Consider the following 16,024-nt stretch of genomic DNA (forward strand, 5'->3'; position numbering starts at 1 on the left):
ACCGTTGGCACTGTGGGCACCCTCCGTGGTAGAAATCCACTGGGGCTCGAACTGTACTCCACGTGGACAAAGCATTCTCGAAAAGTGTTCTCTGACTTTGGTCACATGAACATCAGGCCACAGTGGCGACTGAAAGCTTAAACTTCACACTTGCGACTGACTCCTTCATGTTCACAGAAAGATTAGATCAGAATGAATACAGAAGAAATCGCTCTGGGTAATAAAGCAAGTGTATCTAATTAGCATTAGTGCAGTGATCAAGTAAAACAGTTCACTGTATTAAGTTACTCTGCTTGTAGCTTTATTTCTGGCACTAAAAGAAGTAGGCTTGCAACCCATTCACATGAAGTCTGCAATAGCTCTGTACATATTCAATGTGCTTAAACCAGACTAAGGTGCTTTCCTTCAGGAACCCTCCGATAGTGATGACAGAGAGATGCTATTTACAGCAAAGAGCAATTCCTTTAGGAATCCTATCGAGCATGCCTTAGATGGTCTCCCATTACTTGGATAAACTATCTATTTGCTTCATCAAAAAGAGAACTGCTTATATGCGGGCCACACATACTTGCCTCTAAAAACAAACATGAGGCCAAGGTTTGGATCCTCCTTTCCTTAAACATGCTTTTAGGAATCCCACGTTTATTTCGATCAGGCGGAATCTGAAGAGCTTTCCTACAACACTGAGACATCACTATAAACCAGGAAGAAACCCAAGATGGGGTATTTAAGTACGTACACACACACACACACACACACACACACACACTCATATACACTCACACACAGCTGCTCACTCAATCTTTTGCTCACCAAAAATAAAAGTTCAAATCAAAACCCAGGATTGACAAATTCAGTTTTTGGCCTCTTATGTTCAAATCACTGTCACATCACGTAAACAAATGTGCCCACAACAATGACAACCACAAAAATGTCTAAAACAACAACGATCCGATTTAAAGATGCTGCCTGCATTGTAACGCCTTTCATTTCAAACCAAAAATAATGTCTGATGCCATGAGTAGAAAATAAAGACTTCCTCCAGCCTTTCTAGGATGTGATCCATTTAAGCACAGAATGAAAATATTTTAAAAGGCCCTTTAAAGACCAAGAGGCAGATGTTCAGGTAAAAGCAAAGCCAGGAGATTGTATATTTTAATAAAGCTATTATACGTGCAGCCTCAAATTAGGAGTGGCACTGAGGCTAGGACACGTCTAAACCATCACCACCTGTTTGCCCTGAAAAATCAATTAAAGGCACACTTTCAGAGTACTCCCCTTCGAACCAATAAAACTTAGCCAGCTTCATGGAGACACTTGAGTCCCTCAGAGGGAATGTACTTGAAACCTGAATCCTGAGTCTTGTGTTCCTGCCCTGTTTGCATTTATATAAACTAACCACAGTAAAACTGGCCTAATGGGAGGGAGAAAGAGACCAAAGAGAGAGGTGGGTGTGGGGGGGCGGGGGGGGGGGGAGAGAGAAAAATCCTTATTTCCACTGGCTTCATCCTGAGAATCCTACTTCCTTTTGGTGAATTCCAGTAATTTCTTCAAAGGCTCTTTCTCCCTTCTTTTAGGCCAGTGCTTTTCCTTTTTCTGCTCCTTCCGAATTCTGTGCTACATTTTCTGTGCAACAGAAGAGATCCAACTTTGCAAGTTGAAAGTAAGGGCAGCAAAGCCATCCCAAGTGTTTTAGTAATTAAACGAATATTGCATAATGAACCATATGCCCAAAGGGCCTGTTCTTATGTGGGCCAGATTTTTGTTTGAATTTTTAATTTTTATATACAGATGAAACATTCGGTGTAATCTACCAACAGCGCGAGGGAACGTGCAACAAGGCAAAGTGTGAGGGACAGTCCGCGTAGGAGCAGGAACAGGAGACGCTACAGCAATTCTGCTCTGAAGATGTTGATTCAAATGTGTTTCTTCCCCTCCAGCCATTGTTCTTGTCATCTGCTCAGAGTGTTCACATATAACGAACACACTGACAGCTTTATACAGTATGAGTAAAATACAGTGCCGTCAGGCGAAAAGTGTGAAAATCCCACAGGACAAACAAGGATTTCTTAAAAAAAAAAAAAAAAATCCTACACCCATCATTCAGACTACCATCTTGAATTACAGGGAATCCTCCCAAGTCTCTTTTGGAAGCTGCATAAATATTATACTGCAGGCTCTAAGCCACATATATTAGCGATTTGAACTGATCTAAGAGGAATTCTTACCTCGCAACAATGCAACCGTGCAGAGCGGGTAGAAAACGCTCAGGGCGAAAGGCAAGCATGTCCTCCCCACTCCTGCAGCAATGCACACTATGAATTTAAGGATTCAATATTCTGGCTCAAACATACAGATCCCCAATATTTCCTAAACTCCTGTCATAGAAGAACTGGAAAACCTTCCTTGAAGCTTTGCAGCGGCATTTAGAAAATACTGAGTTATAATCCAAGCAACGTAAGGGATACAGGGTCTGATAACATTACTCTGTCAGCTCCTGGACACGCAGGATTTCAGAAGCATTCTCTAAGGCAGAAGGGAGCTTTTTAAGAACGTGTTTGCACAACATTTGAAATTTACAGTGATGGTCTGGACAAAGTTATCAGGTCCTCCGGGTGGGTCAGTCTTGTAAATGCCTAATTTAGGATAAACATTTCAGCATGGGTGTGTGTGTGTGTGTGTGTGTGTGTGTGTGTTGGGGAGGGACGGCACAGAGGAAACGCTTAAGTCCACTGTCCTCCGGGTCTTGAACCGAAATAACCCAAATCCAAGATGCCACACTGGGCCTCACGGCATGGAGAAAAGATTATGAAAACAAATCTGATCAAAAATCAAGGTGAAGCCTTAGACTCTTTTCAGCCCCACCCCCCAGGCACACAGATATGCTGTCATTTTCACAACGTAAACACCAGAAATGGAATGCAAAGCATTTAAAGAGCAAGTCATAATGGAGCTGTAAATAACCCCTCTCGTTGCTTTCCCTCTTCATTCAGAGTTTGCGCCTTTCCTGATGGCTAGGTTACTTGATCTTGTGGTCTCAGTGGAAAGACAGATAGACTTCAACTGCAGGCAGAAGACAAAAACTGACAAGGAGCGTCACCTTTCCTGACTGTTTAAATCCTTTAAGGAAGTGCCATAGCAATTAGAGTGGGAGTGTAATCTTTGCAGAGTGCATTAACACTCTCCGACCTCCTAGACAATAGATCAGACCTCAGACACATAATGCTTCCCTAAGGCTTTTTAGCCAGCATATTTGATCTTTTAGTCACTCCGTGTGTGTTACTATAGGTATCATCCACAGAGAAGGCATTATTCATGAGCACCACTGCCCACTAGGTCTGAGACTGGACTGCAATCAAGCAAAAGCAGGAAAATCACCTTAATCCTCTGCTCTATTTCCTGTATCTTTAAGATGGGCGGAGTGGGGGGGGGGGGGGAGGGAGAGAGTAAGTCTAGACTTCTGGAAAAGAGTCTTTCACGATTCTCTTATTATTTTTTAAAGCTACAGAGTCTGTTCTGTAAAAGTGAATTACAATAGGCCCTTTTTACCTGCGGGGGGTGCCTCCCAAGAACCCCCAGTGGATTGTCTGAAACCACAAATAGTACCGAGCCCTTTTATATACTGTTCTTCCTATACTACGTATCTGGGATAAAACTTAATGTGTAAATTTAGGCACGGTAAGAGATTCACAACAGAGACAGATGATAACAAAACAGAACAATTACAACATCCTATAACGAAAGTTATGTGTATGTGCTCTCTCTCTCTCTCTCCCTTAAAATATCTTACTATACATGCCCTTCTTCCTGTGATGATGTGAGAGAATAAAATGCCTATGCAGAGAGATGAAGGGCGGTGAATGACGTGGGCGCGGTGACGGAGTATTAGGCTACGGTGACCTTCTGACATAACATCAGAGAAGATCATCTGCTCCTAGACCAAGGTTCACACCCAGCCACTAAAACCATGGAAAACAAAACCGCGGATAAGGGGAGACAAGAGTGGCGTTAATATGCATAGGTCATTCGATGAGTATGGGCTGCAGGGGGGCGGGGGGGGCAACCTCTAAAACATCTGATGTTTTTTTGTCAACAAGATGAACTTCATAATGGATTCATGGAGGAAAATGCCCTGTGTGATTAGCCGCGCTGGAATATGCAAAAGAAAGCAAAGAGGGGAAATCAAACAAACTCCTCGCACTGCAAGCTTTTAAATCTTCATCTGTCCTGCGGGTTACGAGACAGGGCACACTGGTCAGGCAATAACCTATTTCCTGATGAACACATCCTGTTCCAAGCTAATCTCACAGTGGAAGCTTGGCTTTTACCATTTATTATAAACATTTTCAAGAACTGCTTACTGCGATATATTTTTTAATGGATTAGATTTTGGTCAGCTGCTAACAGAGCAGAGAACTGAATATTCTTTATAGGAAGACAGCAAAATAGGTTTTCTGAGAGTCTGACTTACTTTCCATTTTTCTCCCTCATGAGTAATTGGGATAGCAATTGAAACAGAATGTAAGAAGGCTAGAAGGTTTCTTTTCTGCTCTTTTTTTTCTTTTCCTCCCTCTTCCATTATAGGAAATTCTGTATCCGAGCTTATGGTATACAAGACCTTATTGTTCTGAACTTTATCACAAGACCTAGTGAAATGTTCAGAAGAGAGACAAAGGCCAAAATTCACATAATTTGCTCAAGACCATCACAGCTGTCCGTTCAAGACACTCAAGATCTAAAGTCTAAAGCATTTGAACCAAAATAATTACATTTTCTTAGAATCAAGAAATGTGTACTGCAAAGGATTTTTGAACGAGACTGCAAGAAAAAAGGAGAGCTGCTTATTAGCTTTATGTTTAAGCAAATCGTTTCAGAGTTAGCATCTTCAAACCCAAATCTAAGGGAAAAAAATGGCAAATGAAAATATATACTCACAAAAAGCAATTTAAGAACTTTCAAACCTTAACAAGCAGTGAAGAAAGATCGACTGAATGCTTTCACTTTACTTTGACAATGCCTAAGGTCCAAAATGAAATCATGAAAATAAATGGAAAGAATGTTACCATATCCACTATGCCTCTTCTAATGTTTTAAAGAAAGTGCTTATGTTATGTTTTTAATCCACGGGTAAAATAGCTTTCAAGCAATTCGTGATCCTACTCAGATTAAAACTAACCATGAACAATTAGCTAAGGAAGAAAATGCCTTCCTGAAAAAACCGGATTTAATACTCTGATGTGAAGGTCTGTGTACACACACGTAAATACACACATACGCACGCATGCACACACACACAGCAAGCAAGCACTGCACCTAAGCAACTTCGTACTCAATAGCAAAGGACTTTATAAACCTGACCAATGGCATAGGCATAAAATTTTGGTTAAGAAAACTAAAGTTAAGAGTGGAAAAAATGGGCTTTAAATGGTTGTCCTATGAAATCTATACCAATTTGACAATATTCCAGATCTCATCCCTTGTGCCTAAAGATGAACGCCATAGAATATCTGAGTAAGTGATTATAAACTCAGAGATTATACAACACTCCAAGTTTTTTCCTTACACTCACATAATGATTTCTGCTTGTAGATGATTGTATTAAATTAAAAATAAATTGCTGAAATTAAAATCCCCAAGAAGCAATCCACAGAAATTTACCTTGGACTTTTATCATTTATGAGTTTCTATCGCCACCTGCAGGATTATCTTTAAGTAAACTCAAGCAATAGGCTATTTGCCATTCTTTTTTTTTTTTTCTTTTCCTTTCTTCTCTTCTTCTTCCTCCTTGTCCTCTCTTTTGTGTCTGTATGTGCGTATTGGGGTGAACCAAATTTTGGGGATATCGATTATCTATCTTCTGAAAAAATACACATTACTAAATACATAAAAATCACCAATGAAATGCAAAATTAAATTTATGAAAGAGGTGTAGGTGACTGTGGCCACAGGCAGCCATTTTTTTTTTAACAGCAAAACACACATCACATTTTCTAATTTTGCAACTTCTGATGGAAAGTTAGCCCATGGAAATTTCCTTACAAAAATTGTGAGGACTTCAATGGTTCCCAAGGAAGGCAGTTTTTGCTAGCGAATAGCTTCCAAAAAAGTTTTTAATTGCACATGCCTGACTTCTTCCAGAGGAAAAAAAATATATTAGCAAATTCATACTTAGTGTTCTGTTGCTTTTAAACAAAAGACAAAGGTGAGACTACGCATTTTACTGTAGCCCAATAAAGAACAGGTTTTAAGAGCAGAGGTCAAAACTTAAAACACACGAAAGCACAGATTATCACCACCATCACGATCATCATGTTATCTTTGTCACTGTCACCCTAAAGTCTGGATTAGAAAGCCCCGTCACCTGAAAGCAACGGGTTACCCAGATGCACACAGAGTAATGATACAGATTTTTGTTCCTCCGGGGCATATTACCCTTCTGAGAAGCAGGTCTGTGGACTTATAGAATATTTCTCAAATGTAAGACATGGGGAAAAGGCTGCTTTCATTTTCAATAACATAATTCTCGGCTACCGTGTAGATGTAGTTCATACTCATGAGCTAAAACCATAACTGCAAAGTTTATGACAGCACACATCACGTATCACACAGGCGGTACAGGGGCTAAGCATCCTGTGTTCTCACAAGCCAGGAGGCCTTGGGAAAAATCCCTTTCCCGAAGGCTTCAGTTCCTTCTCATGCGGACGAATGTGAAAGGTCCTCCGATTTAACATTCTATAGCTCCATGCTTCTCCAGAGTTCGAACGGAAGCCACGAGGGTCTTGTTTTCAACACCAAGTGAGCTAAGAAGTGTATTTCTTTCTTCTCCCCACTCCCTGTTTTTTTTGACAAGTTGAAGCACTTCTTTGATTTTGAATCAAGCCTCTTCAATGACTTAAAGCAAAAATTTTTAAAAGCCTGCTCAGAAATAAAAAAGTAAAGGGCCAACGAAAAAGATACGGCGTCGAACTCTAAAAAAATCCCAGTGACATTAGAAGTCAATGAACACCGTGCAGAAATATGGCTTAGATGATAAAAGATTGAACTGGATTTTAATTGTCTTTGCATCTTTTTTGGTGAACGTGAAGGCTGGAATATCGGCCGCTGAAAATCGCCAAAAAATGAGCTGTGATCTAAAAAGCCAACGACACAACACCAAGGGAGGAAAAGAGGTAGCCAAACACGCCTTCCTAAATCATAAATCAAAGGGCAAAAGTACAATATAGCAGAGTAAACCCTAACCAGACCACAAAGAAGGTTTCTCTCCATAAACATCAGATCAGGCAGCTAGAATGATTACCAGGCTCTCCTGTAACTGTCACCCGTGGTGGGTCTAATTACAGGCTACAGGCTAAGGCAGGCATGCCCGCATTGCACACGGCAATAAAAGGGCCATCGGCTTGCCAAGCCCAGCCAGACAACAGAGAACACACGCCACCTGATGGGGAGCCCCAAAGATCAGCCAGAGAGACTAATAAAAATGACAGCTTAGAAACAAACGACGAAGCTCGGACCACAAAAGAAAAAAAAAAAAAAAAAAAAAAAAAAAGACTGTATCAAATTAGCCAGAAATACAAGGACTGAGCAACACTCTTCAACAGGTCCAGACCAACGCAGGGAATCACTTAGGACTGTTTTCACACACTCTGGTGCTCTTTCTTCCTCTGCTTCTATTTCTAGATATTCTTTTCCATTTTGGCGTCGTGCAAGACGCTTGCATCATCCAGGCGTCACATACAGAAACAGAGGGAGAGATGGAGAAGTACTCATCTCTGTAAGAATCACAAATAAAATCCCCCGGACATTCAGGGGCTATTGACCCGGGTTAGAGACTTGTTAGTTCCTTTCATTCCCCTACCGCTGGCTGTCTTGTGGCCCTTTTGCTGTAGATTAGCACCCACTCTGGATAGGCAGCCTTGAGAAAAAGGTAGGAAAAGGCACCTTAAACGAGGTTATGATGAAGGCGGTCTATGGACTGTACCCTCTGATGGAGACCTAGGCTGTTACAGTCAGAGGAGAAGTTAGAATAAAAAGAAAGCATTATCGGGGCGCCCGGGTGGCTCAGTCGGTTAAGCGTCCGACGTCAGCTCAGGTCACGATCTCGCGGTCCGCGAGTTCGAGCCCCGCGTCGGGCTCTGGGCTGATGGCTCGGAGCCTGGAGCCTGCTTCCGATTCTATGTCTCCCTCTCTCTCTGCCCCTCCCCCGTTCATGCTCTGTCTCTGTCTCAAAAATAAATAAACGTTAACTAAAAATAAATAAATAATAAAAGAAAGCATTATCTGGTAAAAGATGGTCTTCACTGATTCTAGCACCCTTCCAAGAAGCACTCATTAGAAGCCTACTGTGTACCTAACGGGTACACAGGGCCTTTTTCGTTCTGGAGCTCCCGGGGTCCTAATACGATCCTTCTATCACACAGCCACGTTACACTGAATGTGCCTTTAGTGTTTGACATTAACCTGAACTATTAGGGCATAGAAATACAATTTCTTCACCTTTGATGTGAAGAATTAATTAGGTTAGGTCAAACATGAAGAATATTCTCACAGCTCATAGCTTGTTTTTTTTTTTTTTTTTTTAGTACTCTATAGCTTTAAAGATAGAACCACATGCTTTGCATTTGGTGGTTCCAAGCACGTGAATCAGCGCTAAAAAGAGGTGACTCTTGAACGCTAATTGTATGGCATATAACACTATGATTTGCACTTCTGCCCTGTCCTGGAACAGGTCCTCCACAAGTCCTCACATAACATCCTTTGCAAGGAAGCAGCAACTATGTGCCCTACGCGTGTGCGTGCGCCTGCTTTAGAGAGGCCTGAGTTAGAACAACACCGTGCCTACCGATCGTTATATCAGATAATAATCCCTACCCACATGTGTAGCCCATTTAATACTTTTAAATTATCCTCACGAATATTATCTAAGTTGATCTCCAAAGGACAAATTTGATTTTTCTTATGGAGTGCTTTAATCATTGTGTGGCACCTCTGTGGTTTCAGATGTAAGAGGGTAGGGGAGAGAAGCAGGCGGGTGGCAAGAGAAATGGGGAGAGGTGCTGGGGAGCAGCTGGAAGGAGGGGCAGACGGATGAGAAAGAGGAAGAGAGAGGGATGAATGGAGGGAGATGGGGAAAGAGAGGGGGGTGCTGGATAAGAGACCAGTAAGGACTTAGCATGACAGTTTCATGTTTGTATCCCAATATCTAACCGTACATGGGACGCGGGACATGCATGCAATGATTGTGGAAAGCGAGGAAGGGAATGAAAGGGGGCAAGCCTGAAGAAGGCATTGGCTGGGTCAAGGAGTGACATCGTCTCTAGAGGCTTTTCTTTCGCAAAGATTTAAGACCCTACGCTCGGGACCAAGTTTAAATGAACAGTATGGGTATCTCTGGACAGTAGAGAGACCTAGAACTAGCCTGAATTCACTGGAATCTGCCAAAGATCATGGCCCCCAGCCTGAAAAATCACAGAAGGCAGAAAATGTGTGTGTCTGAGCGCATCCCGATGGAAAGTGTAGGGGAAGCAGTAGGTAACGACGGAAGCATTCCCATACAGAGCCTGGACCTATAATACAAAAGTGAGAGTTAACCATTCACTTGCTATCGAATGGGGCCATGTGAAGACTGGCCATGTATGCTCTTCCAGGAATTAAAAAAAGAAGAAGAAGAAGAAGAAGAAGAAGATCTGAAAAAAAAAATTAGATCTAACGCTTACTAGTCAAAATCGGGATGCTCCAAAATGCCACATGATTTCAGTCCGCATAGCTATGATTCTGTCTGAAAGTGCAATTCAATTGTAGAGTTGAAAATATAAACATGAAAATACGCAGGAATAGTGAAGAGTGTCCTTTTAAATTTTCAACAGATAATCTTTTAATGCAATTACTATAATTTTATTAAATGGCATAATTAGTTAATGCCTGAGAAGTTGTCAATAGAAGGTACAATTATGTTGTAAAAATTATAATCACAATGGGCAACTGATGGATTGTTCTTACGAAAAAGTGCTGGAAAAAAAAAAACCCTTAAAATATTTTTGAAGGTATACTATGTAGTCCTCTGTGAAAACGGAGATTTGGGAAATCATCTTATAAATGTTAATAAAACAATAAACCGTCAAATATCTTCAGCATTTTATACAATATATTTATGTACATCTTGAGCATATGTATGGATGTATATACATTTAAAATGTCAAAAAATATCTTCTCCTCCAGACAAAATGGTTATTATAACTGGATTTTTTTTCGGCTTTAGAGAAATACTGTTAACCTTGGGCTGTAAGTGCAAGAACACCTACCAAACACGCAGGAATGTCTGTTTTGCACATACAACTGACTTCTGGTGGATATGAAACCACCACCAAATGTTTGATCAAATGCAGGTGCATCTAGTTGTAAATAAATTGATGATAGAACTTAAAGAAGAAGTAAATCTTTTAGACACAGTGAACACATAAATATCAGAAGCATCAAAAAGATATGGACCAGCACTATTTTAATAGCCCTATTTGAAACAAAATTCCACATGATAGTGGTTGTGCGTAGCCAAGTAAATTCAATCTGAACGTTCTTCAGGCCACAGAATAGATCATGGACAGAAGCAATCCTCAGGATCTCCTATGAAATGCTAGCTAAACCGTTCTCACAAAATCTTCCCTGGGGAAACTTTGTATTCCCCGAATACCTTTGCTTCTTAGTGTGTGTGTGTGTGTGTGTGTGTGTGTGTGTGTGTGCATGTGTGTGTGCATATGTTTAAGCACATGTGCGCGTGTGGGTTGAAAGGGTCCATTCTGTTACTGCTGCTGTTGTTTTTGAGTTCAATGTGAAATCATTTCATATTTCTCAACATCCCAGGATCTCTAAAAGTGAAGGATTTGTCTATGTTAAATACGGGACATCACTAAGAAAGTGGGGAATGGTATTTTTTAACCTTACAGGGAGGGGCCGGGCAGGTTGATTGATGCTTTAAATTATGTATCATTTTGCAGGCCCTGTCGACCCTGAAGAAGAAATTCTTCATTTTTCTGACACTCAAAAAATTGAGGGAAAAAGTCACAGATGTTAAAATCATAGCTTTATGAAGAGACCCATTGATATATGGTAGATTTAGATTGCTTTTTAACATCAAACGTCCAAGTAAAAATTTAATAAAATAAGGAATCCATCAATGCCCCACAGACTTGCCTCCCTTGCTTGATGCAATAGGTGTGTGCCTGAAACACTAGTGGAAAAATGAAAAAAAAAATGCAATCCTTTTTTACAGCATTAGGAGGCCTCGGTTATTTAAAATAATCTTCTGATGATGCCATCTGTCAAGTAAATGGTTTTTTTTCTTTTTTTTTTTTTGGTCATATGAAAATAAAATAATTCACTTAGGCCCCAATGCAACTTTAGGTCTCCTTATAGACAATATTGGGGTTTGTTACATTCAAGTTCCCAATAGAAAAACAAAACAAACAAACAAAAACCCCACACGGATGGTTGGTTTCACAATATAAACATCACAATGCAGAATTATCTTTTGAGAGCAAATTCAATTCATCGTAACTATCTTTAAATCACATATTTGTACTGAAATACAGGGATACACAATAGAGCACCCATTCTCTGCCCCCACACACTAGAAATATGGGTCTATTTCTCTGATAGCTGCTGTTTTAAGACATGTGGAAGGAATGCATTAATGTAGATACGTAGATGAATGGGCTTGGCTCTACCCATCCCTTATTTTGAACAACCTGCAATTCTCAAAAAGAATCTGGCAAAAGTGTAGATTCCATCCATGACCCTTTCGTGGAGTGGTTTTCAGCCTTCACACTCTCTTGAAAATCCTTCTCCATCATCCAAGAGCTTCCCCTACAAAGTGGGTAAAAATAACTCAGTCTCCCACATGGGGCTCAGTCTGGAACCAGGCACTGAGATTTTCCAGACTATCAAGCTATTCCAAGGATGTCTTAACACACATGATTCCCAGGGTCTGGGCTGTTCTCCGGAGATAGCACAGACATTTGCACCTTGTGCCTCTTTAATTCTGGCTCTATCTCTTGTGAATACGATGATCATGACTGAGAATTATTCCCACTCAAATGATGAGGGTTTTCTTCCCTCCCCACACAAGGCATCTTGGAAAAGGCTTAACACCCACTCATAACATCTAAATACATATCTGAAATGACCGATATAGATGTCCCTACAGTCATTATCATCTATCTAAATACAAGGACCATAATCACTGCATCTTGAACATCCGTGAGAGGTAGTATAGCCCAATGGTTAAACACATGGACTCTATAGCCTGGTGATTTGGGTTAATATCCCAGCCCGTGCTTCTTAAAAGCCTGTGGGTTCTGATACTCTATTTTACCTCTTTGGGCTCATTTTTGTCATCCGTATAAAGAAGGTAATAACCGATATCGACATCAGCAGGTATTGGTGAGACCTCTAAGTGGTAACACTTGTAAGATGCTTCGGACTGTGCCTAACACACAGTAAGCTCTGAAACATGAGCTATTAAAGACCCCGAGAGGTCAAAGTCTATGTCTGAGAATGACCACACGCAGGTCTATGAAATACCACATGTAATTACAAATCCAGTCATAGGGAAACACACAGATGTGCTTCTTCGAGGCATGATTTTTAGTTACCTTTGACCCCTGTCAATAGCTGACATCTCATATGAATTTGTTTTGCAATTGGAAAAAGCTGAGAATATGACGTTCTGAGCAGAAGAAAAGCAAATAAACGGATATTTAATTGATAACAAGTAAAGCTCAGGAAACGCAATGCAGTAACACATCTAGAAAACCTGGAAGAAAGAGAAAGACTCAAAAGACATAATGAGCAAGATTTTCCACAGTCATTCTAGCAAATAAAGAAAACTGAGCCTGCAGACGCATGGTGTGGAATGGTCTGCTCTGAAAAAACCCCAATTTAATTTCTGATGATAACAATGAATTAAACATTATATAGTCGCATTTGCTTGGCAGGCGTCAGCGAATTAAAGACAACTTTCCTCTCGGAGTATTGAGAAGACGGCCACCCATGTAAGTAGACAGGGGATTAATCCCATGGTGGAGAGGTTTACGCCTGGACAGTCTAATAAGATAAATCCTTCAATGTTTGTCTACCCACTTGTGACCAGACACCATGCGGACTTGTAGCTTGATAGGCTGCTTGTCTTTAACCCTGCTTTCAACAAGATATGATATATCCATATACACACCCATAGGAACCTTTAGAAAATGCATGCGTTGCTTTCACAAAGTCTTAAAAAAATTTTTTAATGTTCATTTTTGAGAGACAGAGTACGAGCCGGGGAGGGGCAGAGAGGGAGAGGCAGACACAGAATCTGAAGCAGGCTCCAGGCTCTGAGCTGTCAGCACAGCGCCGGATGCGGGGCTCGAACCCACAAACCCTGAGATCATGACCTGAGCTGAAGTGGGACGCTTAACCGACTGAGCCCCCCAGGTACCCCTGCTTTCACAGAGTCTTAATATTAATAGCCAGAATACACTGAACACGATCCTACAATGTCCATGCTCTGTATCATCTGAAAACAGAGACTCTGACGTGATGTCAACAGGCTATTTTACGTCATCTGACAGAACAGAAGTTAGAAAAAAAAATGCCTTGAGTTCTGCCCTTAGCTTACAACGCTGGAGTCACTTCCTGGACCTCTAGGGGAAGGAAAAGCCCCGCTAGGAACTGGCTCAGCAAAAATGGTTCCTTTCACACCTGTGCAGCGAACCCTCAGGTACCACTCATCCTCGTTTCGGATACAGAAAGGCCTTCAAACGCCATCCTATTGTTTAGTAAAACCTTGGCCTGTGACCTCGGTTCAGGTCTGTCCTGCGTAGATCACAGGAGGGAAGCAATGTGCACCACCAGGGACAAGTCCGGTGCTCTCCATCCGGAGGCAGCGATGGATATAAGAGAAGAAGTGCGGCTTTGGCATTACGGGCTCCCCTTCCTCTCTCTCTGGCCCAGGTCACCTGAGGATACAACACTTTGCAGAAAGACAACCCTTAACGCAGTCCACGGAGGCAAGGACCCAGGACCCCAGCCAAGGGTGGCCCCTAAGCTTGAAATCGCCCATCCGTACTCTACAGGTGGCTAACCTAAGTAGGTAGGCAAGAGCCACAAAAACGAAATATTTTCCCCCCAAATGAAGGCTTGGATGCCCATAATCTTAAAATATAGTAAGGGAGACTAACATATATATATATTTTTTTTTTTTTTTTTAATTCTATCCTAAAAATATTGTCTTTACAGGCTCTTGCCTTAGGAGCAGAAATAGTCTTGGAATGACCATGACGGTAGGGCCGGCCGAGACATTCTCTCATTCTCTAATAAGATTACACTTCATCGGCTTAGGGAGGGGAAATACCACCTCTCCGGATCTGTCGTATCGCTGACATCCGCCACGGCTGGCCCAAGCAAGCCTGGGATGAACATTCCAACACAGAATTTCAAATTAAAACTGAAGACTGCCTGCTTTTAAGGCAGCACCCTCCGTTCCCGGCCCTTCAGAGAAAAGGTGCATGCGCATCGTTCCTAAATGACTGCACGGTTTCGCGGATGCCCAGTGGCAAATGTCCCCTGCCACACACCGACAATGGAGACTCCCAGCGTCTTCCAAACCCAGGTGTTCTTGCGAAGTCACATTGTGGCGAGCCAGCAAGAAGAGAGCCCCCTTTACCTTCCGTTTTGTGGGCCACAGGGCCTTGAAAAGATGATGTGGCTGCCTGCGGCTGCCAGCCTGGCAGTGTGCTCCCCGGTGCGGTGGCCGCAGGGACGACCCTCACACCGGACGGGGCACAGGGAGCTCCACTGCCAAAGCTCCCTTCCTGTTTAGAAGTCCCCCCCCCCCCCCCAGCGGACAACCTATTTCTATTCATTTGTTCTAATCTTTCCTCAGATCAGGCCGGCAGCCCATTAATCATTTCTGTCACACCCCTCCATGAGCCAGTGCAATGGAGCTCTGTTTTTCTAAAAATCACACTGCCAGAAATCAAGCTCAAGAAGGAGGAAATCCTCTCCTCCTCACAGGGGCTGGCTGGGGTGCTGACTGGAAGAAGCCACCAATTGTGTTGACTTTCCTCTTTTGCCCAGAATCACAAGAGAACATTCCGTGGAAAGTTTTTGAAGAGAATTCAGGTGGGGAGTGAAGGGGGGGGGGGGAGGCTGAAGAGGAAGCCAACGCATGAAGCCCCCAGCCGAGGAGAACGTAAGAAAGGGAAGAAGATGAATAAATGCCAAGACAAAGACAGATACGGATTAATAACATTCTTACTCATGTTTTTACTACGGCCGATTATTTTCAGCAACTTCAGACCAAAGAAAAAGTATATTAAAGGTCAAGGTCGCAGCCATGAGAGGCCTGCTACATCTTGAAGCAATGAAAATCTAAAATTAATTAGACCTAACAGAATGTTCTCCATGGCAAAGAAAAAGCTTCTTGTGGGGCTGGTACACTTGCTTATGGAATAACAGTGGGAGTGACCTTGAAGCCACAGACATCTTAGGTTTTTTTTGTTGTTGTTTTTTGTGGTTTTTTTTTTTTAATTTTTTTAACGTTTTTATTTATTTTTGAGACAGAGAGAGACAGAGCATGAATGGGGGAGGGACAGAGAGAGAGGGAGACACAGAATCGGAAGCAGGCTCCAGGCTCTGAGCCATCAGCCCAGAGCCTGACACGAGGCTCGAACTCACAGACTGTGAGATCGTGACCTGAGCCGAAGTCGGACGCTTAACCGACTGAGCCACCCAGGTGCCCCTTTTGTGGTTTTTTTTTTAATGAGGATATGCCTGTGGGGTAGGAGAGACCAATGACAATTAAAACAAACAAACAAACAAACAACAACAAAAACCAGAGACAAGATGGATCATGATTTACCAATGACCATGACTCAGAATCACTCACACATCCCTATTAGGCCCTAGTGTGATGTTTGCACCTTACACAGATTAATGGCGTGATATAAAAGGCACCAGATTAGCAGTGGAGAGATTTGGTTTCTCCTCC

General features: G+C 42.0%; 1 protein-coding gene across 10 annotated transcripts in view; it reads right to left on the reverse strand.

The window, feature by feature from the left end:
* Positions 1-16,024, reverse strand: part of MCTP2 (multiple C2 and transmembrane domain containing 2) — a 248,416-nt gene that overhangs the window by 67,271 nt on the left and 165,121 nt on the right. Inside the window, exon 18 of one of the 10 annotated variants that reach the window (XM_049614049.1) lies at positions 1,583-11,856. The exons of the other annotated variants lie outside the window; for them this stretch is intronic. Coding sequence (XP_049470006.1) covers positions 11,806-11,856 — 51 coding nt within the window. The 3' untranslated portion in view covers positions 1,583-11,805. Of the gene's footprint in view, positions 1-1,582; positions 11,857-16,024 lie in introns of those variants that run through there. 10 annotated transcript variants of the gene reach the window in all.

This window comes from Panthera uncia (assembly GCF_023721935.1).
Source record: "Panthera uncia isolate 11264 chromosome B3 unlocalized genomic scaffold, Puncia_PCG_1.0 HiC_scaffold_1, whole genome shotgun sequence".
Taxonomy (NCBI): domain Eukaryota; kingdom Metazoa; phylum Chordata; class Mammalia; order Carnivora; family Felidae; genus Panthera; species Panthera uncia.